Below are 22,735 nucleotides of genomic sequence, written 5' to 3'. Positions count from 1 at the left end.
TCTAACGCTGAGCCACAACCCCAGCCCCAAGATCATTCTTTATTAAAAATATTTTTTATAGATGGACACAATCTCTTTATTTATTTATTTATTTATTTTTATGTGGTGCACTCTACTGCTGAGTTACAACCTCAGCCCTGAAAAGATCATTCTTGATGCAGTGTAGAGGACAGATTGGAAAAGTCATGAGTGGCTGAGGAAAAGACCATTTCCAAGGTTTTTATAGTTTTTAAGTGAGAGAGGATTATAGGTTGGGTCAGGGAGGTAGCAGTGATTTAATTTGAGAGATATTTAAGAGGTAAAGGGGAGAAAGATCCTACTTAGGACTTGAGAAAGATATGTGTTAGGTTGACAATGAGGTGAAGAATCATAGAGATCTTACTTTGGACATAAAGAAACACATTAACTTCCCCTAGATTCTGTTCATTTCCTATCCTTCCTTCTATGGATTCTAGGCCCCATTACCAGACTCAAAATTTCTGAATTATCCAAGATTCTCTTTTAGCCTTGTACCCAATCCTGCCCCTTACCCCATCCTAGTAACTCTTCATCTAGATGGATATTTCTAAAAGTTGTGTCCTAAAAGAGCTTCTAGGGAGTCCACAAAATGATCTAAAATGCAAGTTTTTCTTTTTTTTATAGGCAAATAATACAAAATTCCAGACTTTGATTTTTTTTTATGGTAACCAACTGAGTTATAAAGGGGTACTAAAATTTGTTAGTCATAAACTAAAATTAGCTTTTAACTGGAGTTCACAGAAGACTCTAATTTGGTTTTCTACTAAGAAGTCAGGCTGCCAGGCAATGTTTGGCAATGCTGCAAAGCTCCTCTTGCACATGTACACATGCAGCCAGTTGGCATTCTCGCAATTTTCAGGAAGGACACTTTGTTATTGGGGCATTACCAGTGATGTTTTGAGCTGGTCATGGTTTATGGTGACTGACATTCATGCATTTTAATTCCAAATTATGATTCATGGAGCTCCATCATGACCAATTTAATATGCCATGGATTATTTGATTAACTCTGTGGAGTAGAGGGATGTACCTCTCTGACCTTATCTTCTGCCATGTTCCCCCTCCCTTCCCTGATGATCCAGAGCATGTGTAATAGGCTTCCACCTCAGGAACTTTACACTTCCTATGCCATCTGTCTGGAATGCACCCCACCCACATCCCGATATCACATACCTAACTCTTTCTTTCGTTTCCTTCAGGTCTATGCTCAAATATCATATCTGTGAAGACTTCTTTGACAACCCTATTTAAATTATTCTCATTCCCTGAACTTCCTATTATACTTCCCTGGTTTATTTTTCTCCTTGGCACTTAACATCATTTGATATACTATTGTATTATTTATTTACCAACAATTTACTTCCAATTAAAAGATAAGCTCCATGATAGCAAGGATTTTTTTTTTTTCAGTCCTGGGAATTAAACCTAGGTCCTCATGCATGCTAAGCAAGCGCTCTACCATTGAGTTATATCCCCAGCTCTTTGCTATTTTTTATTTTGAGATACAGTCTTGCTAAATTGTGCAAACTGGCCTCAAACTTATGATCCTCCTGAGAGCTGGGATTATGGGTATGCACCACCATGTCCCACAAGCAGAGAATTTTATTTGTTTTGTTTCTTACCATGTCACCCATACCTAAAACAGTATCTGGCACAGAGTAGGTACTCTATAAATTATTAAATGAAATGAATATTTACATCATGAATATTTTTAACCTCTTGTCTCCAATGCCCAGCTCTTAAGCCAGGGATACATGAAATTCAAATTTGAATCATTCGTAGATCTACTACAAAGGCAATACAAATATAAACCCTGAAAAAATATACTTATACAGTGTGTTTCCTTGTTATCACTTCCTACTAGTTTCTCCCTTATTATTATTCCCCATCCCAGGCTCACTCACTCCTATCCTTCAAAAATACCCCAATGAAAATTTCCAAAAAACAGCTCATGCATTCAGAATTCAAGTTAAACTAATTTCCCCAGAATTTAATATATTCCTTGCATTGTGCTAGGTACAGGGGAATCAACAATGAACAAGAAGATACATGATATTTGCCATGACAGATAGGTGCCATGACACTCTAACCTGTCTCCAGAAAAAAGAATTAATCTCTTGGAGGAGAATTTGAGGGCCAAGCGAGACCTGAAGGATGAACAGGAGATGAAGGGAAGATTTGGGACAAGATGGGGTGACAGAAAAGATTATACAAGGCAGGCAGTAGAAACAGCAGTTTTAAATGCCTAGAAGGAAAAGAGAGTATAGATATTATTTTAAAGGCAGTGAGGGCAGTTCAGTATCTGGGTTGTGGAATTTTTACAGAGTAATGGTAAGGTCTGAAGTAGGATGAGTAGTAATGGCCAGACCATAAAGGGCCTTATAGGCCATACAAGTTAGTTCAACTGTTGGGACTTTATCCTGAAAGTAACAGGGAGCCACTAAAAGGTCTGATCAGTAGAGTGACATTAACAAATAGAGTTTAAATCCACTCTGTCCCCCAACAAACCAGTCCTGACTTTCCCATTTCACTGCAGACATCCAAGTCCAACTTGCCTCCTCCCTGAAGCCTTTCTGCTGCTCCACCTTCCCTTTCAGTTTCAGGGATCTCATCCTTCCATATTTTGTCTGTCATGTTCTGTCACCTCCATGGTACTGAGTTCCAAGGAGATAGGGACAATATCTCAAACATCTCCACTTTGTTCCACAATCAGCACTGACCCAAATTACGCTTCACTGGATCATGATGGTGATAAATACAATGAACCATAATCTAGCCTTTTCTTACACTCTACTCATCAATACTTATATTGTACTAAATAACTTTTCCTTAAATGGTATGTGCAGGGCCCATTGATCCAGGTTTCTCTTTTTTTAAAAAAATATTTATTTATTTAAGTATTTTCTCTTTTAGTTTTAGGTGGACACATTATTTTTTTTTTTAATGTGGTACTGAGGATCAAACCTAGCGCCTTATGCATGCTAGGCAAGCACTCTACCACTGAGCCACAACTCCAGCCCCATCAGGTTTCTCTTTTTATCTGCTATCACTTCTCTCTGCTCTCTCAATGTAACTAGTCTCTAATGTCTCCTCTAATGGGCTGGAGAAACCTGTCCCCAAGCTTGTTCAAACTGCAAGTTGCAAGGAAAAATTAATCTATGGTGACAGAAAGCCAATCAATGGTTACCTGGATAAAGAGGTTAAAGAGAACTAACTGGGATGAAGTACACGGAACTTCTAGGAATAGAGGAAATATTCTCCATCTTGACTGGTAATTCATATATTATAACTTTGTCAAAACTTGAAACATGTCAAACTAACATGGTTCATTTTATTGTATGTAACCAGAACTCAATAATGTCAAGTTAAAAACAAACTACCTATAAATAAGGGATCATATGGCCCAAGCACAGTACATGAGCTTCAAAGCACAGCTCAACCTCAACATAAAACTAGGGCACAGCCCAATAGTTACCTTCCATGGCTACAGAGATCTAAGAAAGATAGGTCATCTGCCACAGAAGGCCATGTAAAAGCAGAGGAGTCGGGCTGGGATTGGGGCCCAGTGGCAGAGCACTTGCCTTGCATATATGAGGCACTGGGTCCGATCCTCAGCACCACATAAAAATAAATAAATAAAGGTATTGTATCCATCTAAAACTAAAAAATATATATATTTTAAAAAACAGCAGAGGAGTCAACATTATATACAAGCAGCCATATAAAAATATATAAAATCATAAATAGCATGGACACACACAGATTTACTCTTCAAACCTCAATATACCTGGGCTTCAGAGTATTAAATTTAGAATAAATTAATAGAAGTTCTGCTTTACAGAGCTGGAGCTGCATGTTAGCCTCAGAGTGGTAAATCCTAAAGGATTTAGAAAAGTAATTTCTTAAGGACTGAGTGAATGCGTCCTTTATACCTCAGAGGGTTCTTGGAGAAGCCAGAACTACTTATCTTCTGTGGTAATGCTGGGAAAAAAAGAAAGAATCCTCTGCTCAGGCTAAGGGGAGAGGTGACTCAATTTTCCTGTGAGAAGAGATGACATCTGGCCAAGTGGGAACAAGGACATAATGTCTACATGGGTTGAATGAGTTACTGGAGCAGACCAGACTCATAGGGAAGAAAGACATGTGCAAAGGGTGGTGTGGGAGCAGGGATGGGAAAAGGGCCTCCTCCTTCTCTCTGTTTGACCTCTCCCTCCTCACAAGTCTTTTAGCACAGAAAATCTAAGCCAAACTCCTGTGTATAATATTCTGAGTCTCTTGTTCCATGTCTCTTTCATCCCCTCTGTGGACTCCCTCATAGCAAGTTCTGTGTCCCCACCTATCCCAGTGCTGGGAACTCAGCAGAGTTGGCCAAATAATTCTTTTGGGACAAAAGTGTGGGGCAATGAGGAAGGGATTGGTGGAAGTGGAGGTAAGAGTGCCAAGTAGGGCAGACTGGACAAGATGACTATGTGCAATGAGTGGGGTGAGATCAGAATGGTGAGGGAGACAGGTAAGAAAGAGGTAAAAAACAGCTTTTGAGGGGGGTGGTTAGGAAAGGAGAACAGGATTAGTGAGAGAGAACAGGACAAAGTCAGAGGTCTTTGAGAGTACAGGCCAGGAGTCACCAGCGAGAAAAGGTTAAGGGTCAACAGATGAAAGAAGATTAAAGATCGGTGGAAGAGGTAGCATCAGGTCACTGACGGCAAAGGTCAGAGGCCATCAGGAGAGAGCAGGTCATGATATGCATTACCGATTTACGAGGCTGTTTCGGGGGCATCTCCGCAGAAGTAAGAAGCACCTCAAGCCCTGGAAAGTCTACTGAACGCTTTCTCGCCTAAGAACATAAAATTTGTCCGTCTCCTTGACCACACACAGGAAATCCTAACTTTCTTCCACTTCAATTACTAGTTGCAGGGTTTCTTTGGGGACAGCTATCGTCGTGGGTACCCGCGTCCTTGTAGGATAAAATAGGCTCCTCCCTGACGCGGTTACCCAGCAACCGACCGGCAGCTAAGGCGCAGGCGCCGCTGGCGCCCCCTCCCGGTACGGAGAGAAGGCGGGGCCGGGCAAGCGGGGATCCTCCGGCTCCACTAAGCTCCGCCCTCTCAGGAATAATACTTAGGGAGGCCTGGCGCATTCGGAACTCCCGCATGTGGGAGGGCTAGGGCGCCCAGACACCGCCTCCTCATGAATAATGTAGGATCCGGGCGGTGTCCCGGACCCGGAAGTGGAGTTGCCGAGTCACCGCAGTGGCTGAGCTGCTGACAGGAGGCGGCGGCGGAGGAGGAGGAGAGGCCAGACTTGCGGCTCTGTGGGGCCACAGCCGCGGTAGCGCTAGACAAGCCCACCGAGCCACGCCGGCCTCAGCCCGCCCACGAACCTCTCGCTCACTGTCCACCCTTCTATCCACCTGGCCGCCTGCCCGCCCGACTCATCCGGGGCGGCCTAGTCTGCACTACCCGCCGGGCTCCTGGGGCCGCCGCCCCGCGCGGTCCCGTCGGCATCCCTGGCCGCGCCCGGTCCCTGGCCAGCTCGCCCGCCGGCACCATGATGGAGGAGATCGACCGGTTCCAGGTGCCCACCGCGCACTCGGAGATGCAACCGCTGGTGAGGGGGCGGGCAGCGAGCAGGCCAGGGCCGGGAGGAGGCGCCACCTGAGGGGGTGGGAGGGAATCAGTCCGTGGGGATTGTTCTGAGGGGAGTCATTAAATAGGGCAAAGGGCCCTGGAAACGCATTGCCGCTGGAGGGAGACTTACAGGACAAGAAAACGGGAGAACACGCAGGGTGTGAGAGCGAAGGGACCTGTACGGGTGGAGGGCAACCTCGGCGGAGGCGGAACGCCGTCGGATGGAACCAAGCAGGGCACAATGGTGCACACCGCTATTGGAGGCCCATGGAGGAAGATAGCAAGGGAGCTGTCATGGAGCACCGCAGGCGCTAGGCCCAGGGGGCTGAGATTGAAGGTGGATAGGCCCTTAGCCCTAGAGGCCTGTGATGCTCAGAGAGGGGGAGGGAGCTGTCAAGCTAAGAGAGACTGGGACTAGGCTTTTAGAAGAGGAGGGGCCTGCCCGCCCGTCCGCTGGATGAGGTTAGGAACGCTGAGCCACGGTCTGGGACCGGTGGGGGCAGGGAGTCGGTGCAGGACCTGGGAAATCAGTTCTTTTCCTGAGAAGAGCGCAGGCAGGCCAGGCTGGGGGATCGGAACCAGGAAGGAGAGTGTGCGGCGGCGAGATCGAGATCAAGGGTACTGAAGATAGCGCTCTGGTACCGATGGGAGAGAAGGTGGGGCCGCGCTGAAGCGGTTTGTGCCCACTGGTTTGCAAGAGCCCCAGTCATCTTAGGCCTACGTGCTTGGAGTCTTTGCTGGGAGCAGATCCTGCCGCCGGTTCGCGGTCCCGGAGTCAGGGAGGAATGATGTCATCGCTGCCGGCGCCGAAGGGATTGAAGGGGCGGGTGACGCGGGTTTATGAAGGCCAGGCCTAAAGGAGACCATGCCTGATGGCCATTGCCCTGGAATCTAGCGGACTGACCTCTGTCCGGCTACCGAATAGCAAGCGCAGAGGCCTAGTCAGCCGGTCTAGAGAGAGGGGAAGGGAGAGAGCTCTTAGGCCTTGTTGGTTTTCTCCCGTTGGAGCCCAAGCCATCATGAGATGGAAGGAGGCAGGGCAAGCCAGAAACCTGAAGATGTGGGTGCCCTATTCTTTGCTCTCTGCTGGAGCTGAGCTGAGCTCTCCAAGTCCTAAAGCTCTGGGCCTCCCTAAGACTCCTCCTCTGGTGGCTAGGAACAGGTTCTGCCCTTGAGCAGGTAGCCCTCTGGCTGATGAATGTATTTTATGGCTTCCTAGGCAAGTAACCTGCCCATTATCAATAGACAAGGTGGGCTTTGGCAGGGACCCATGACCACCTTTGTGCCATGCCTTTTTGGGGGATGGTAGAGAGAATTATTAGTGGCCACCAAATGACTGAATGTGAATGAAAATAAGTGACTTTTTCCCCCTTTTGTGATGACGTAGACAGTTCTAGATGCCAAAACAGAGACGCTTTATAGAAGTGTACAATTTTAAACTAAGGAAAGTAAAGAGATGGTGCAGGACATTTTTGTAGCCTGATGCCACTAGTGAATTATGTTGGAGCCAGAAAAGGAGGGAGTTTGTATCATGAACTTGAAGAACTTTGGATTGGTTTAGGAAATTTTTCCTTGATAGGTCCTCTATCCAACCATTCTTGCTTGTCAGACTAGATTACCCTTCCACCTCTAAGGTTTTAACCAAGAAACAAAAGGGAGGGAGAATGAAAGCGGGAGGTTCAAGTAAATCAGGAGAAGGAAGCAATGAGTTGGTTCTTGTCTTCCATTTGGGGTTCCTGAGAAGGAAGATAGTAACTGTACAAGGAAGGAGAAGAAGGAATAAGGCCACCAGAATCTCTCAGTTGTCCTTTGTGCCTCTGTTATTGACTGAGATTTGTTGCTGTTTGTTTGTTTGTTTTTAGGTACTAGGGATCAAACCCAGGGGTGCTTTACCACAGTTACATCCCCAGTCCTTTTTTTTTTTTTTTTTTTTTTTAAGACAGGGTCTCACTGTGTTGCTGAGGCTGTCCTCAAACTTGTGATCCTCTTGCCTCAGCCTCCTGAGTCTCTGGGATCATAGGTGTGTGCCGCTCTGCCTAGTGCCTGAAGTTCTTTTTTTTAAAAAAAAAAAAGAGAGAGAGAGAATTTTTTTTTAATATTTATTTTTTAGTTTTTTCGGTGGACATCTTTGTTTGTATGTGGTACTGAGGATCGAACCCGGGCCGCACGCATGACAGGCGAGCACTCTACCGCTTAAGCCACATCCCCAGCCCCCCTGAAGTTCTTAATAGTAAGCTAATTCTGCTGTGTGATCCTGGAGTAAAAGTATTTGTGGCAAGGAGGTACTTATTAGAATAATTGTAGCTATTGGCAGACCCTTTTCTTGAAGACTAAAGTAGCCCTTGTCTATAAAAGAATATTTTATTGAGGTTGAGTGAGTCTTATAGAAATAGCAATATAGCCCTCCCCCATTTGGAGGTCATAAACATTGCCCAGCTTCTTGACTTCTGTCCCCAGATTATTTCTGTATTTTGTTGAGACCAGCAGAGTCTTGTATGCATTTCCCCATACAAGACTCTGCTGGTCTCAACAAAATACAGGAGCCTTCATTTGTAGCATTAGCAATCAAGAAGATATCACAGAGGTAAAATGCAGAAGAGAGAGCAAAAATGGTTCTTTAGGGGTACTCAGGTAGACCATAAAACTAGGGTTCCAGGCTTGGATTTAGCTGTGATCTCTTTTATTTATTACCATTATTTATGGAGACCTCTAGGAAGTCTCCTTTTCCATTTGTGAAAATGAAGACAAATTATGCATTTGAAGTTTAAACAGTAGCTCCCCACTCTCTCTTCCAAAGTATATCATAGAACCTGGTTTCATTGATTTAGCAAGTGATTTACTAAATAATTATTGAGCATCTGCCCTGTTTCAAACACTACACTAGATATCAGGGAATGGTTAGCAACACAGACACAGATATGGCCCTTTCCTCCTGGAGCTCACAGTTTGGTGAAGGTTTATTTCTCTTGTTCACTTTCTGAGCCGGGCACAGTGGTGGCCCACACCTGTAATTCCAGTGGCTCAAGATGCTTAGACAGGACGATCATGAATTCAAAGCCAGCCTCAGCAAAGGTGAGACATTAAGCAACTCAGTGAGACCCTGTTTCTAAATAAAATACAAAATAGGGCTGGGAATGTGGTTCAGTGGTTGAGTGTTACTGAGTTCAATCCCCAGAACCAAAAAAACAAACAAACAACAACAAAACCCACTACTTTCTGAATGAGCCCCTCTTAAGGGAAAAGAGGGTGCTGCTTCTTTAATCCCAAAGGAAACAGGGCAATCTGGTGTCAACATCATTGCCTCTTTCAGGACCTTGAGTACCCAAAAGGCCAGTTATTTGGGCTCTTATCATTAAAACCTCCTCTACCCCAGAGTAGTGGGAAGAATCTAGAAGCCATTCCTTACTTGGAAAGGTGAGCTGTAGGAGAAGGCATCATTTTCCCCGCTTTTCTTCTTTTACTTGAAAGAGAAACTCAGCTTGAGAAGGAGGCCTGGGGGAGTGGCAGGAACTGAGCAAGAAGGAGCAACCAGGAGATCTGGGTGTTTCCAAGGTGCTAATTTAAGCATTAGCTCTCAGCTAGTGGGAGGAAGAGGAAGAGATCCCTGCCCTGTTGTTGCACAGCTGCCCAGAGCCTCCTGCCTGGGGCTGGATCTTGCCTGAAAGGAGTGGCTTCCTTCCTTTCCCCATCACACCAATTATTTAATTGGTCAGGCTGCATCTCAGCAGCTGAACCAGGCCTTGGCTTATTCTTGAGCTCCCCAGGGTCTCTTCCTATCTCCTTATGAAAGAAATGAGAGCTCCTCTTGAAGACCTTATTCCCTGGGATCCACTCCTGCTGTGTCTGTCTCCCAGGCAATCCTGAGTATGTCAGAGTATAGATTCTCTCCAAGAAACTTTGGAATGGCTTAGTATGTAAGCTCTGAACCATATACTGCCACTGAACTAGGGAAAATCCTAACTGCCTTCTCTTGAGCAATTAGGATGAGTTTGGGCCATTGTTTGTAGGAGTGGCAGGCATAGGCTCTCTGGTCCTGTTTGTCTGCTGAGTCTGATGCTATAGCCGCAAAGTCTGTCATCAGCTGTAGTTGGGAGGAAGAGAATTGTTGCAAGAAAAACAAATGGAGCCTTTAAGTACTTAATTGTGTCAGGCAACACCCTGCTGATGCTTTTAGAGGCCAAAGATACTTAAAGAATGGCATATGGCAACAGATTGGATCTCTGCACTCTTGCGAGAAATGCTTGTCTGGCCTTACTGAAACTAGATTATCCTTTAACTCATTTGTTTAGTTCATGATTATTTGCTGTGTCTCTACTTAGTTCCAGATAATTTAAAGATACAGAAACAAGTCAGATCTCTCCAGTGGAGCCAGAAGGATGAATGGGCTCAAATGGTGATAGGAAAGTTTTTATACAAGTCAGAAAAGGGTAGAGATGGAATGGAAGGTGTTCCCAAGAAAGGTGACAACTCCCTTAGAAAGTGAAGAATGCTGAGGTTCTGCCTTGTTACTACAGGAACTTGGCAAGGAGTTTCAGGCTGTATTCCCTCTGACACTGAGGGATGGGGATGGTCAGGATGATTGTGCAGTAAGTGGCCCATAGAAGCTTCTGAAAGTGCCAGGGAGCACATTATAAAGACAGCAGTAGCCACTATGGAAAATTGACCTACAGGTATTCTATGGTCTAGGCACCTTTATGTTATTCCTTATAGTCAGTTGACTTTTCAATTTAAGAGTGGATTCTCCTAGTGGGTCCATATGGCTCATGGCCCAGCAGTATTTGTCAGGTTTCTGGAAAGAAGACACCCTTCCCTATCTTCCTCTATTGCAAAATGAGGCTTGCTTAGGCCCTCAGCCCCTTACCATTTGTCTTTCATCCAACAAACTCTAAGTGAGAACCTACTTTCTGCTAGGTATTATCCAGGGCACAATGACACAGAAACTTACTCAAGGGGTATCCAAGGTCTAGAACACATTGAGGCACTACAGGGTAGAAAGCACTAAAAAAGAAGTAAGAATCCAGTCCAATAGGACCAAAGTCAAATGAGATGGGTCCTCCTTAGGTGGTTAGAAAAGGCTTCACAGAGGAGACCTTGCTGAACTGGCTCTTGGAAAAGGACTAAAAGCTTAGCAGAACAACAAGATGAGGCAAGGGAAGGAATTCCAGGCAAGGGGCATGGAGGAAGAAACAAAAAGGATACATTTGGAATGTAATTAAGGGAATAGCATGATCAAATTTGAGTTCATCACTCCAGTGGTGAATGAGGGGTTGGAGAAAATGAGATTGGAAGTTGGAAAGTTAATATAGAGGTGTATACAATAATCCAGGCAAGAGATAATAAATTCTACCCTAAAGCAAAATCAGAGAGATGGGGGATAGATATGCAGATGTTAATAAGGCAGAATAACAGAATATGGTACCTGTTTGGAGGTGGAATGTGAGTTAAGGATGACTCCCAGGTTTCTGGTGTGAACATTGGGTGGAAGAAGGAACCTTAGGAGATTTGGAGGCCTGTGGATCTCTTAGCCTCAGAGATTGCTTGTAACAGAGAAGGCTGCTATTTTCCTTTGCTCTATTGCTGAAGCAATGGAGCTATGAGTTCGGGTTATGAGTTGTAGAAAACCAAAGATGAGCCAGAAGTGGTGGCGCATGCCTGTAATCTCAGCTACCCAGAGGCTAAGACAGGAGATCACAAGTTCAAGGACAGCCTCAGCAATTTATCAAGATGATGCCTCAAACATTTAAAAGGGGCTGAGGAGCTCAGTGGTAGAGCACTTGCCTAGCCAGTGCAAGGCCCTGGGTTCAATTCCCAGTACTGGGAGAAAAAAGAAAAGACATGGACAGAGTAAACGTGAACGTAGCACTGACTCACAGCCTCAAAAGGGCTGCTGGGAAATGTGTTCACCTACCAATGAATACTTTTCCCCTGTTTTGTTGAATACAGGAGAATTGGTGATAGCAAGGCCATGAATGGGTTTTTGTTATTTTTGTTTTGTTTTTCCTCTCAGCAGCACTTAGATGAAGGAAAAATAAAATCCTTTGTATTTTAAGTGTTTTGTGTTGCAGTTTCTGGCTGGGCTCTTACTATCTTTCTAGTCAAATTTATGGTTTTACTTGTAGGCCCTCTCATTCATTTCTTTGAGAGAGAGAGAGAGAGAGAGAGAGAGAGAGTGTGTGTGTGTGTGTGTGTGTGTGTTATGGCATTATCTGTGAGAATAGAAAAGTATTTATATCTCCCTTTTCCGAGACCACCCTGAAAGCGGGGCTTAGGGTAAAAAACTGGTGCTACTTCCTTCCAGACAAAGTATGCCAAAGGAGCAATCTTCTAGGGTGAGATCACTCAAAGGTACCTTAGCCTCTACTAGACAGGTGCTTCCATGGTAGCTGGGATTCAGGCTGAGTCATTCCCAGGCCTCAGCTGCCTGCTGTCCTTGCCTGTAGCCTAGGGTGAACAGAAGTGGAAAACAGACTTCTTTACTTAGATCTGATTCACTTCAGAGACCCTCTTCCCTCCTTGAAAGATGGAGACTTACGTGTGGAAAGGGAACATGGAAACCACTTCTTGGGCTTAGTTGCCTTGTACCTTCCAGCAGACCATGGGAAAACTGGTACAGGGAGCCTCTGAGGAGGTGGGAAGGGGAGAATCAGAATTTGAGCTGCACCCAAATCTTAGTTAAAGTGCACTTAGTAACTAAGTTAGTTTAACTAAGATTTACTGAATTAACTACACCCAAACTGTAGAGTGAGAGCCATATATATTATAGTTAACTTAAATATGATTATATACATGCTATAAAATGATTTATAGTTTCCATATGGATTTTATCCTTATAAAGGAGTTGATGAAGCCCTTATCCAAGACAAATACCCAGAAGTTCTGGCTGAAGGAATTGAGGTATAGCTTGGGACAGTCCCAAGTCATTGTTTCCTAAGGAGACTTTGGTGGGAATTTGACTTTCAGGATGGGAGAAAGGAAGGAAGGAAGGAAGGAAGGAGGCAGAGCTGGGTAAAACTCTGGATCTGGCTCTGCTCTGTAGTTGAAATTGGCACATGACCCAAGACCTTGCTGTGGGGCAGCCAAGTGAGCTTCTGGGCTTCAGGGAGGAACTCTGGAGTGGAAAAGTTCTCTAGGATGGAGGTCCAGAGGGTCTGGCCTAGGAAAGGGAGTGTAAACATGCCTGCAGGAGTTTTCCCTTATGCCACAGTCTTAGGAGCCAGTTCCAACAAATGTGTTCCTGTGTTTGTTGTTATTTTGTCATTCTGAGATGTCAAGTTGAAGATCATATGGATGTGATTATTGAAAGTCAATATTAAGTTTCTTTGATGAAGGTATATGGTTATGTGCATAAGCAAGAAGAAACTAACTGCCATGAATGACTCTTACCCCTAAGAAATATAAGAATGACAAAAGCCCAGTTGCTGTGGCTCCTTGCCTGGTTTTGTTCACTTTGGTCACCATACTCTTGGTTCTCATAAATAGTTCATCTATTTATCTAAAACAGTACCTAAAAGGCACTATTTTTTTTTTTCTAGGGATTGAACCCAGGGCCTTGCAAGTGGTAGGTAAGCAAGCACTCTACCACTGAGCTACACCCAAATCTTAGTTTAAGTGCACTTAGTCAACTAAGTTAGTTTAACTTAGTTTAACTAAGATTTACTGAATTAACTACACCCAAACTGTAGAGTGAGAGCCATATATATTATAGTTAACTTAAATATAATTATGTACATGCTATAAAATGATTTATAGTTTCCATATGGATTTTATCCTTATAAAGGAGTTGACGAAGCCCTTATACAAGCATGGCTTAGATCTACTTTTCCCTTAGTATATTGTTAGGAATATTAATCCTATGGCATACTTCATGGGGTAGGAGGAGTCTCCATAGGAAAATTCCTTTGGGAAACACTATACATTCTATCATACCACAATGTTAACTAGTGTTTTGGTTTTTTTTTTTTCCTTTGCGATGGTACTCGGGGTTGAACCCAGAATTCCTCTACCACTGAACCATACCTCCAGCCCTTTTTATTTTATTTTTGAGACTGGGTCTCACTAGGTTGCCAAGTCTGGTCTCAAATTTGTAATCCTCCTGCTTCAGTCTCCTGAGTCACTAGGATTACAAGCATGAGCCACTACTCCCAGTTTCAACTAGAATTTTAAAGGCTCTCAGAAATCCTGAAATAAACATTTTCAACTGTGTTTAACTAAATATTTCTCAAGATTATTTAACTACAACCCCCCCCCCCTTTTTTTTTTTTACAACAGCTCACTCTTATAGAATCAATGTGTCTTCATGGACTACTTTTTGGAAAACCAAAAAGCTTAGAAATTAATCTGTGTTGTGATCAAGTCTAGATTTATTTTCTTCCCCATTCTTTAGAGCCTCTTTATAATTAACACCATTTTGCCCTGTGCTAGTCTCTAGTGAGATGTTGATTTGTTTTAAGGTCTGTACTTAACTACCATCAATTAGGAAGTTTCTAGTAAACTTTGGTACAGAAGCAAATACTAAGAGCCTTGATTTTCTGATGATATTTCTAAGGGAGTTTTACTTTCCTCATGTCCCTCTTTTTTTTTGACAGCTGTATTAAGATGTAATTTATTGGGCTGGGGATATGGCTCAAGTGGTAGCGCGCTCACCTGGCATGTGTGCGGCCGGGGTTCAATCCTCAGCACCACATACAAACAAAGATGTTGTGTCCATGATAACTAAAAAAAAGTATTAAAATTCTCTCTCTCTCTCTCCCTCTCTTTAAAAAAAAAAAAAAAAGATGTAATTTATATACTGTATACTTTAGCCATGTTGAACTTTACTTTTAATCCTGACATGGTTAACTCATGCTTTAGGTTTTTGTTTTTTTTTTTAATACCTATGGGTTGTCCCTGTCCTTTGTGTTCTCACAGGCAACAGATAAAAATTATATTCCAAATATCTCGTCAGGAAAAATCCCAGCTCAATGAGGATTTAAAATGAAAAATGGATTCCTGACTTAAGGGAATATTTCACCTGCAGTATCAATAAATATCCTCACTGTTCACAACAAGCTTAAGGGGCATTCCTACATAATCATTTTATGCCCTCCATAGGTGACATAAAGCATAAATTATAAGGAGTTTCATCCCCTATACCAATGCCTATTAGTTAGTAGTAGCTATCCAGAGCATTGTGTTAAGAAGGATTCTGAAGCAGAGTCCTGGTTTCATGAGAAATAGTGATATGGTTGATTTTCCATGTCTGCCATGATCTTCAGCAGGAAGAACAGCAGTTTGGGTGTTCTGGATGCCATCCTGGCAGTCCTGAATCATCATAGTTATACTGGGTAAAGAACACAGGAAAGGAAGACTCTGGGGGATGTTAGCCAGCTCAGCATTCTGTTTTCACTGAGAGGTTTGATTCTTATGATAGGGCTCTTTAAGAAATTAATAGAGAAAATTGACCTTCCTAACCTGATCTTCAGCACTGGTTTTTGAAGAATAGATTAATATAAAGTTAATAATCCTTTGAAAATAGATGGGCCAGGTGAGAAGGAGTAACCTTTGACTCTTCTAAATAGTTTAGAGGGAAAAAGAGGCAGATTCAGGAAGAGATCTCATGAATATCATATGAATGGTTGGCTATGCTTAAAATGAAGCTGTAAGCCCTTGACCAAAGGCCAAGAAGAAATAGGCCACAAGAAGTCTCACTTAAGCCATCAGTTACTGCAGATGCCAGTCCCTACCATTTGGCATAAAACCTCAACAATCTCTCCCAACCCCCAGGCTAAGTAGACCCTGTTTTTTCCTTCCATGATTTCCCTGGAGAATGATTTCCAAATCCCTAGTAACCCTAGCTACCTCAGTGGATACTTTGAAGTTTCTCATCCCTGATACTAGACATAGATCCCTTTATGTGATCTGACCAGCACAGATTACTATAGGGCTGCCCGTACCCATAATATTGATATTATACTTCCATTATGGTCAGTTGAGATTTCATGATAATGGCTGTACCTATTGTTATATTGAACTTAAAACATATTTTAAATAGGGTAGCTCTTTGCATTAGCAGTGTAAAATCAAAGGTAAAAACCTGGAATCACATCTCAAGCTAGGCAGACTGGCAATACAGGTAATGGTCTACTGGGGTTAGTGAGATGGTGTTTTAATACTTACAACTCTTTTTTTTTTTTTTTTTGGTGGTGCTGGGGATTGAACCCAGGGCCTTGTGCATGAAAGACAAGCACTCTACCAACTGAACTATATCCCCAGCCCCCTACTTATAACTCTTATTCTAAGAAAAATAGCGGAGATTAAAACAAAAAAAGCTACCTGAATTCAGCAAGGTAAAGTTTAAATAGAATCTAAATGAGTCTGTATGATTGAATAGCCAGTGTTTTAGTGGATGGAAGGCTTTATACAAGACCATTAGCTTGGTTTAGAGGAGCATGCCTGTAATCCTAGCTACTCAGGATCTGAGGATCACAAGTTCAATGCCAGTCTAGGCAACTTAGTGAGACCTTGTCTCAAAATTAAAAAATAATAAGGGGCCTGAGGATGTGGTTTGGTGGTAGAGCACTTCCTTGGCATGTATGAGACCCTGGATTCAATCCCCTGTACTACAAAAATAAAACTTAAATTAAATTTTAAAAAATAAAGGTGTGGGGGATGCTGGTGATCTAGCTCAGTGGTTAAAGCATCCCTGAGTCCAATCCCCAGTACCACAGGAGTGGAGGAGGGGGAAAGACTACTACATAACAGCCACCAGGGAAATTAATGTACTGTTGGACTTCATTATTAAAAGTATAGAGTTCAGGTCCTAGGAGGTGATGATCCTAGTCTTCTCTCTTCTTTACTGGTCAGCACTATCTGAAGCTCTGCATTCTCTGCTGATATCACTCAAGAGAGGGAGTGACTGAATAATGAAAGGAGTCAAAACCACATCGTGTGAGAACAGTTGGAAGAACTGAGGCAGTTCAGCCTGTGAATAAATAGTCTCAGAGGATTGTAAGCTTTTCAAATGCCTAAAGAACTGGGCTTAGGAAAGAAAAAGAAATTAGACTTTGTGTTACCTATGGCTGCACAGGGAGGAACCAGGGCCAGTGGATGAAAAGTGTGAATGTTATCCTATCTGCCACCCCATTCCCTGGGGTAGCAATTCTTAAAATGCACTGGAGGACACCTGTAAAACACACTGCTCCTTGTAAAATGCCTTGCTCTTTTGAAAATAGGAGCAAAGAATAGTATTTGAGCAGTAAACAAGGCTCTGTGTATGTGCAATATAACGATGTTTTTAAAAATCCACTGTAAGGGCTTGGGATATAGCTCAGTGGTAGAACACTTGCCTAGCATGCCTGAGGCCCTAGGTCCAATTACCAGCACACACACACACACACACACACACTCCGCTGTGGAACTAGCATGAGGAATGCTGTCCTAATTTCTGTAATACCAACTTTCAAAAGTTATGTTGCAAGACCTATTACAAAAATACCATTTTTTTTCATGCATCCTTCTCTTTCCTTCAATGAGATGCAAGTTCTCTATTTTACCCGTCCTATTGGTCCTACTGCATCATCTTTGTGTAAAGCGCAATGGTTTTAACCCTATCTTAAATTCCTTTATAAGAGAGATGAAAAGATGTTTCCAGAGCACGTGAACCACCTTGTGAACTAAATTAGGAAAATAATTTTTTCTCATGTTACAGATAAGCAAGGACAGCCCCAGAAAGGTAAATAGTCTTGGCCATTACTCTGCTGAAGGTTGGCATTGTCTAGACTAGAACACAGGTGCCCTGGCTCCCAGGCTCAGGATATTTTCTTCACAACCTGGGACTTACTTAAACTCTTATACATCAAGCTTAAACTTCACTGATCTTTAAGCCATCTACACTAGGCTTTTGTCCTCACAGCTATTCATGAAATTACTTCCTTAAAGATCTGACCAAGCCCTTCACCTCTTCTCATCTATTGGTATCCTCAGACCTTCTCTCCTCTTAAGATTTCTCTCGCATCTCCTTCTCTAACTATTCCACTCAGAGATCATTGTGAACCCTCCTTTTCTAGGAAGCTTCTCCAACTATTCTTTTATGCTCTCAACCAATCCCAAAGCTTTTATAACCTCTGGTATATAACTTGATACATGATATTCTGATTTAGGGTGCCACTTTGATATGTTGTATTATGAGTCTTTTTTCCCAACTCCCATTTGATCTCATTGGCATATAGCTTCTATTTTCAGAACTTACAACTTAGCAAAGAAGAAACTTGCTCTGTTTCCTTTAAGGATGAGTAACAGTGGAGAAGAGATTGCATGGTAATTCTAAGGAGGGAACAGTAGAGACATGGAGAGAAATGAGTAGGTCAGAATTAGTGAGTAAAGTAGAAGTTACATGCTGGGAAACTGTGGGAGATTCAGAGGAATATATGGTTGGGGAATTCATTATTTATTCAAAAAACATCTTTTGAGCATCTGTTGCATGAAAGACATTGTACCAGACATAGGAAATAAAATAATGAAAAAAGTGAACATGTTTCCTGCTTTTATGACCTGGCAATCCAGTGGTAGAGAAAAAACAAATAAGCACACAAATAAAATTACAAACTATGACAAGTGGTAGAAAAGACAAGAACAAGGAAGAATAAGAGAAAATAATTTTCATCCTACAGTAGATTAGGGATGTCAGGTAAGGCTCCTATGAGAAAGTGATGTTTAAATTTAGACCACAGGATGAGAAGGACCTTGAATGCTCTGACAAGGAATAACTTACTTCTTGCTCCCCAGTGGGTCAGGGGCTCCCAGCTGAGTTGTACAATTTGAGTTCCTTCTAAATTGGCCTTTCTCCATCCTCTCTTTGCAGCATTAGGTAAGTTTTTAGAAGTGAGGGACATAGGAGGACCAATGTAGCCCTTCTTTCATTGGTATCAGAGCTTATAACTACTGCCAGCTTTGTCATAGGGCTAATAATAGATTTGTGATCTTTAATATTTAATGATCAAAAACAGCTCTGCTGATGAAGAGCTCCTACCTGAATCTTCCAACACTGTATGACTTGCACGCATCTTCCTAGAGGTGGAAAAAGTATCTAGAGATCTTGGAGGAAGAATGCCAGCCTGGATGTCCTATTCTTAGTATGTCAGGCATGAGGCTCACATTCTGCTTACCACAAAAACCAAATGCTATAGGCCATTCTGTGTGAGAGCAGGCCTGCCCCTAAGGGGAAAACCACTAGCCACATTGGTGTACAGATTGCAGCATCTGATGAGAGGGGCCTTCACTGGGCTTCCTGTGAATCCTAAAGCTATTCCCTGAAGATTTTCCAGAAAGTCCTGTCTGCTCTCAGTTGACCTGATGCTTCCATCCCTGGCTTAAAGGAAAACACAGACTCAGGGAAAGGACAAGTGAGGATAATGACATGGGTAAGTAGTGGTGGCTAATGGCTTGGGGAAGAAGAGCGAGAACCTATAAAAGTCAGGGGAAGCTGGTAGGCTTCCTCATGGACCCTTTCATTTCACATCCTTCATTTGCCAGGGTCTGAGATGCAATAGAAGGACAATCTCCCAGAAGCTTCCTCAAGAGAAATCAGTTTGAGTATCCTTTAGTGGATGGGAAGACCAGGATGAGTTAGTGAGGTTCACATGCCTCAAGGCAGGAGCTGAGCCCAGCAGTGGTGGGAAGTCAGCTGGGTACACTCTAGCTACCAATTTGTTGACCTTTGGCTTGTCTCCTAACCTCTTTCGGGCTATTTGTAAAATAAATAAGATCATACATGTGAAAATGAACTGCAAATTACTCCATCATTTCTGGTCTAGGGTTGACGGTGATGAAAGGGTTGGTGATTTCCTTTTTCCATCAGAGGATCCCAAGGGAACTTTTGTGGGAAAGGGTAAGGAGATGGTTTATTCTTTTCACCAAACAAGAAGAGTCCTCAGCTTCCTTTACAAGGCTGTGGTGAGATCAGGCTAGAGATGGAAGTGCTCTGTGTTCCCATCTATTCCCAGAGAGGATTTCACTGAGTGGATCTGGGCAGGGGGAGCTCTGGAGTATAGCTGAGGCCCTGCCCTTGCCCCTCCACGCCATGCCTGTGGCAGAGTGCTATTGGCACAGTGGAACCTTCCTGGAGAGCCCACTGTTGATGGTAGGTAAAAGTATCCTGCTTCTATTTTAGTTCCCAAAGTTCAGCTCTCAGAACTCAAGAAAGATTCAAAAAGGTCTGTATTGCTGTTCCTCCCCATTCCCAGTCCTGTCATCAATGGACTAAAGAAGGAGGCAGTTCCAGTCTGCTTATTTTCTTCCATTTTTTTAACATATTGTCATGGAAAATTTCAAACATACACAGAGCAGAGGAAAAAGGTAAAATGAACCTACTAGTGTACATCACTCAACTTCAACAGTTATTGACACCAGACTAATCTTGCCTCCCCCATACCCTACCCACTGGATTATTCTGAACAATTATTCAACTATACAATCATGGTATGTTTCTCTAAAAAAGTTCATGTTTAATATAACCATAATACCATTATCACACCTAAAACCAGTAATTCCTTAACATAAAAAATTTTTAGTTGGTTTGTTTGAATCTGGCCTACATATTGTATTTGTTTGATGTCTCTTTAAAAAAATTTTTTTTCTTTAGTACTAGGGACTAAGGGGTGATTTACCACTGAACAAAATCTTCAGTCCATTTTTTTTTTTTTTTAATTTTGAGACAGGGTCTTGCCAAGTTGCACAGTCTCACTAAATTGCTGAGACTGGCCTTGAACTTGCAATCTTCAAGTCACTGGTATAACAGGCATGTGCCATCACACCAAGCTTACATGTTTTTAATCTATAGTTCCTCCTACTTTTTCTTACAATTGATTTGTTTTTAAAAATCAGTCCTTTGCTCTGTAAAGTCTCCCACATTCTGGGTTTTGTTGATTGCATCCCTTTGGTGTTTCTTATCCTATTCTTCTGTCTCCTATATTTCTGCAAATTAGTTAGATGTCAAGGTTTGATCAGATTCAGATCTGACTTTTTGTGAAGAATGCTTGAGGTTTGCCATTTACTTTCCAGCTTGCCTTCTGAGGTGTGATCTTCATTTCCATGAGGAGACACATGACATGTCCTATTTTTTATGACTTCAAATTGATTAGTGGTGTAATTTGCCTGATTGCAAATCCATTACAGAATTCCCCCTTCAGCCTTTTACCTAGTGTTTTTAACAACCCTTGATTGTCATTACTGCAGCCCATTATTTCATTAGAGTTTCCTTCACATTTGTACAACAAAGAACCCCTTTTAGTTTTCTGCCTTCATCCCCATCAGTATCAGTTGGTCTTTGGCCTCTCTCCTTTAGGTCTACTTTTTTCCACCTCTGCCCTTATTCTGCACCATCATTTCCTTCTTTATCAACACAAGATAATACTAGGATATCTTTAGGTCTCATATACTTCCCTGCTTCACTGATAACCTTCCTTTAGGGGAGGGCGCTAACTTTTCTATTCTGACTGAGACAGCATTATCTCCCCTCATGAAGTTCTAGGTCTGCTCTCTGTGAATCCTTCTGGGGATATGCTTGACCCCAGAAGGAGAAATAGCTCTTGTCTTCTCTCCTGTGGGAAAGAGTTTAGCAGGCTTGGGTTGCTTTTACCTTTCCAGGGATTTCTGAGTAGACGTCTGTGCTGAGGAGGGTCTTTCTCACTTGTTTCCTGAGCTTCCTGCCCCAGCCTGGGCATTGGCAGAGACCCAAGCCTGGTTTCCCGTTTAGCTGGGATGTAGGCTGATAGAAGTTGGGAGAAAGAATAGGGTGGGCAGCTCTAGCACTATTAGGTCCTTTTCTTTTTCCTGCCAAGTTAAAAAACCTATGAGAGCTGGGCACAGTGTGCATGCCTATAATCCTAGCAGCTCAGGAAACTAAGGCAGAAGGATTGTGAGTTCAAAGCCAGCCCCAGAAATGGCAAGGCACTAAGCAACTCATTGAGACCCTGTCTCTAAATAAAGTACAAAATAGGGCTGGGAATGTGGCTCAGTGGTTGAGTGCCCCTGAATTCAATCCCTGGTACCCGGTGCGGGGTGGGGGGGGGGGGAGCTTTGAGAGCTGGAACACAATTATTACCTTCTGGTATTTTGGCATTCCTATGCTGCCCTAGGCTCTCCACTCCTAGTTCCTTCTCCTCACAGAGGTGACACTGTAGAGCCTATGTGCTGTGTGCACCCCTGACAAATACAGCACATTCATCCCTGTAAGCCCTGTAAGCCAGCTAACTGGGAACACATGAAAGTTGGGAGCTGCTTCTTACAAACCTGTACCCATACCCAGGCCCTGCCCCTGTCCACAAAAGTTCTGTACCTCCATTACCTAGCCTAATACCTGTTAGTCCTTTGGTCACTATGTCCAATGCAATAGAGTCTCTATTGAATCAGGAAGTTGGAGAAGTGGAGGCTGGCTGGGGACTGCTATGCAGCAGCCAGAAAACATTAGGAACTCTGGAGTAACAATCACCAAGTATAGTCATCTTTAGTATCCATGGAGAATTGGTTCCAGGACTTCTGCCAATACCAAAATCCATGCATACTCAAGTTCCTTTATAAAATGGCTTAGTATTTGCATATGACACATGCACATCCTCCTATATATTTTAAATCATCTCTAGATTATTTATAATCTCTAACACAATATAAATGGCCATGTAAAAAGTAGTTGTTATATTATTAGGAAGTAAGTACAAGGAAAAAAATGTTTGTACATGTTCAGTGTAGACTCAACTTTTTTCCTGAATATTCTCAATCTTAAATTAATTGACTTCACTCATGTGGAACCCACAGATTTGGAGGCCCAACTACATAGGATTTCTGATGACAGCCTCACAGTCTTAGATACCCCACCCACATTCCTCATGTCTAGCTCTTCTTTGGGCAGCAAGAATCCAGAGTACCACATTCTGTTTCTAGAAGGACCTGTTCCATATTACTTTGCTTTCCTCTTCTGGACAGTCACCGCAGAAATTATCTGAAGCCCAATTCCTTTCATACAATGAGAAGAAATACCAGAGGAAAATGTTGCCAGTAGCAGGGATGCTCAGTATAGCCCCTCACATTTCAACAACTTCCACTCATATTCTTCAGAT

At 42.8% G+C, this 22,735-nt stretch overlaps 2 protein-coding genes across 7 annotated transcripts in view; one reads left to right on the top strand and one right to left on the bottom strand.

Annotated features, from left to right (window-relative positions):
- The window catches only part of Dnai1 (dynein axonemal intermediate chain 1), a 58,912-nt gene extending 53,952 nt beyond the window's left edge, over window positions 1–4,960 (bottom strand). Inside the window, exon 1 of the mRNA XM_071600398.1 lies at window positions 4,769–4,960. Within this exon, the coding sequence (XP_071456499.1) occupies window positions 4,769–4,795 (27 nt within the window). The 5' untranslated portion in view covers window positions 4,796–4,960. The remainder of the gene's footprint in view (window positions 1–4,768) is intronic.
- A 217-nt stretch (window positions 4,961–5,177) lies between these two features.
- Fam219a (family with sequence similarity 219 member A) overlaps window positions 5,178–22,735 on the top strand; it is a 57,709-nt gene continuing 40,151 nt past the window's right edge. Inside the window, exon 1 of one of the 6 annotated variants that reach the window (XM_027931062.2) lies at window positions 5,178–5,625. In XM_027931062.2, the coding sequence (XP_027786863.1) occupies window positions 5,566–5,625 (60 nt within the window). In that variant the 5' untranslated portion in view covers window positions 5,178–5,565. The remainder of the gene's footprint in view (window positions 5,626–22,735) is intronic. The other 5 variants (XM_071600715.1, XM_027931065.2, XM_027931061.2 and 2 more) reach the window with 5 other exon arrangements.

This window comes from Marmota flaviventris, chromosome 13 (genome assembly GCF_047511675.1).
Source record: "Marmota flaviventris isolate mMarFla1 chromosome 13, mMarFla1.hap1, whole genome shotgun sequence".
NCBI lineage: Eukaryota > Metazoa > Chordata > Mammalia > Rodentia > Sciuridae > Marmota > Marmota flaviventris.
The sequence above is the reverse complement of the archived record's forward strand: the minus strand, read 5'-3'. Positions and strand labels throughout refer to the sequence as shown.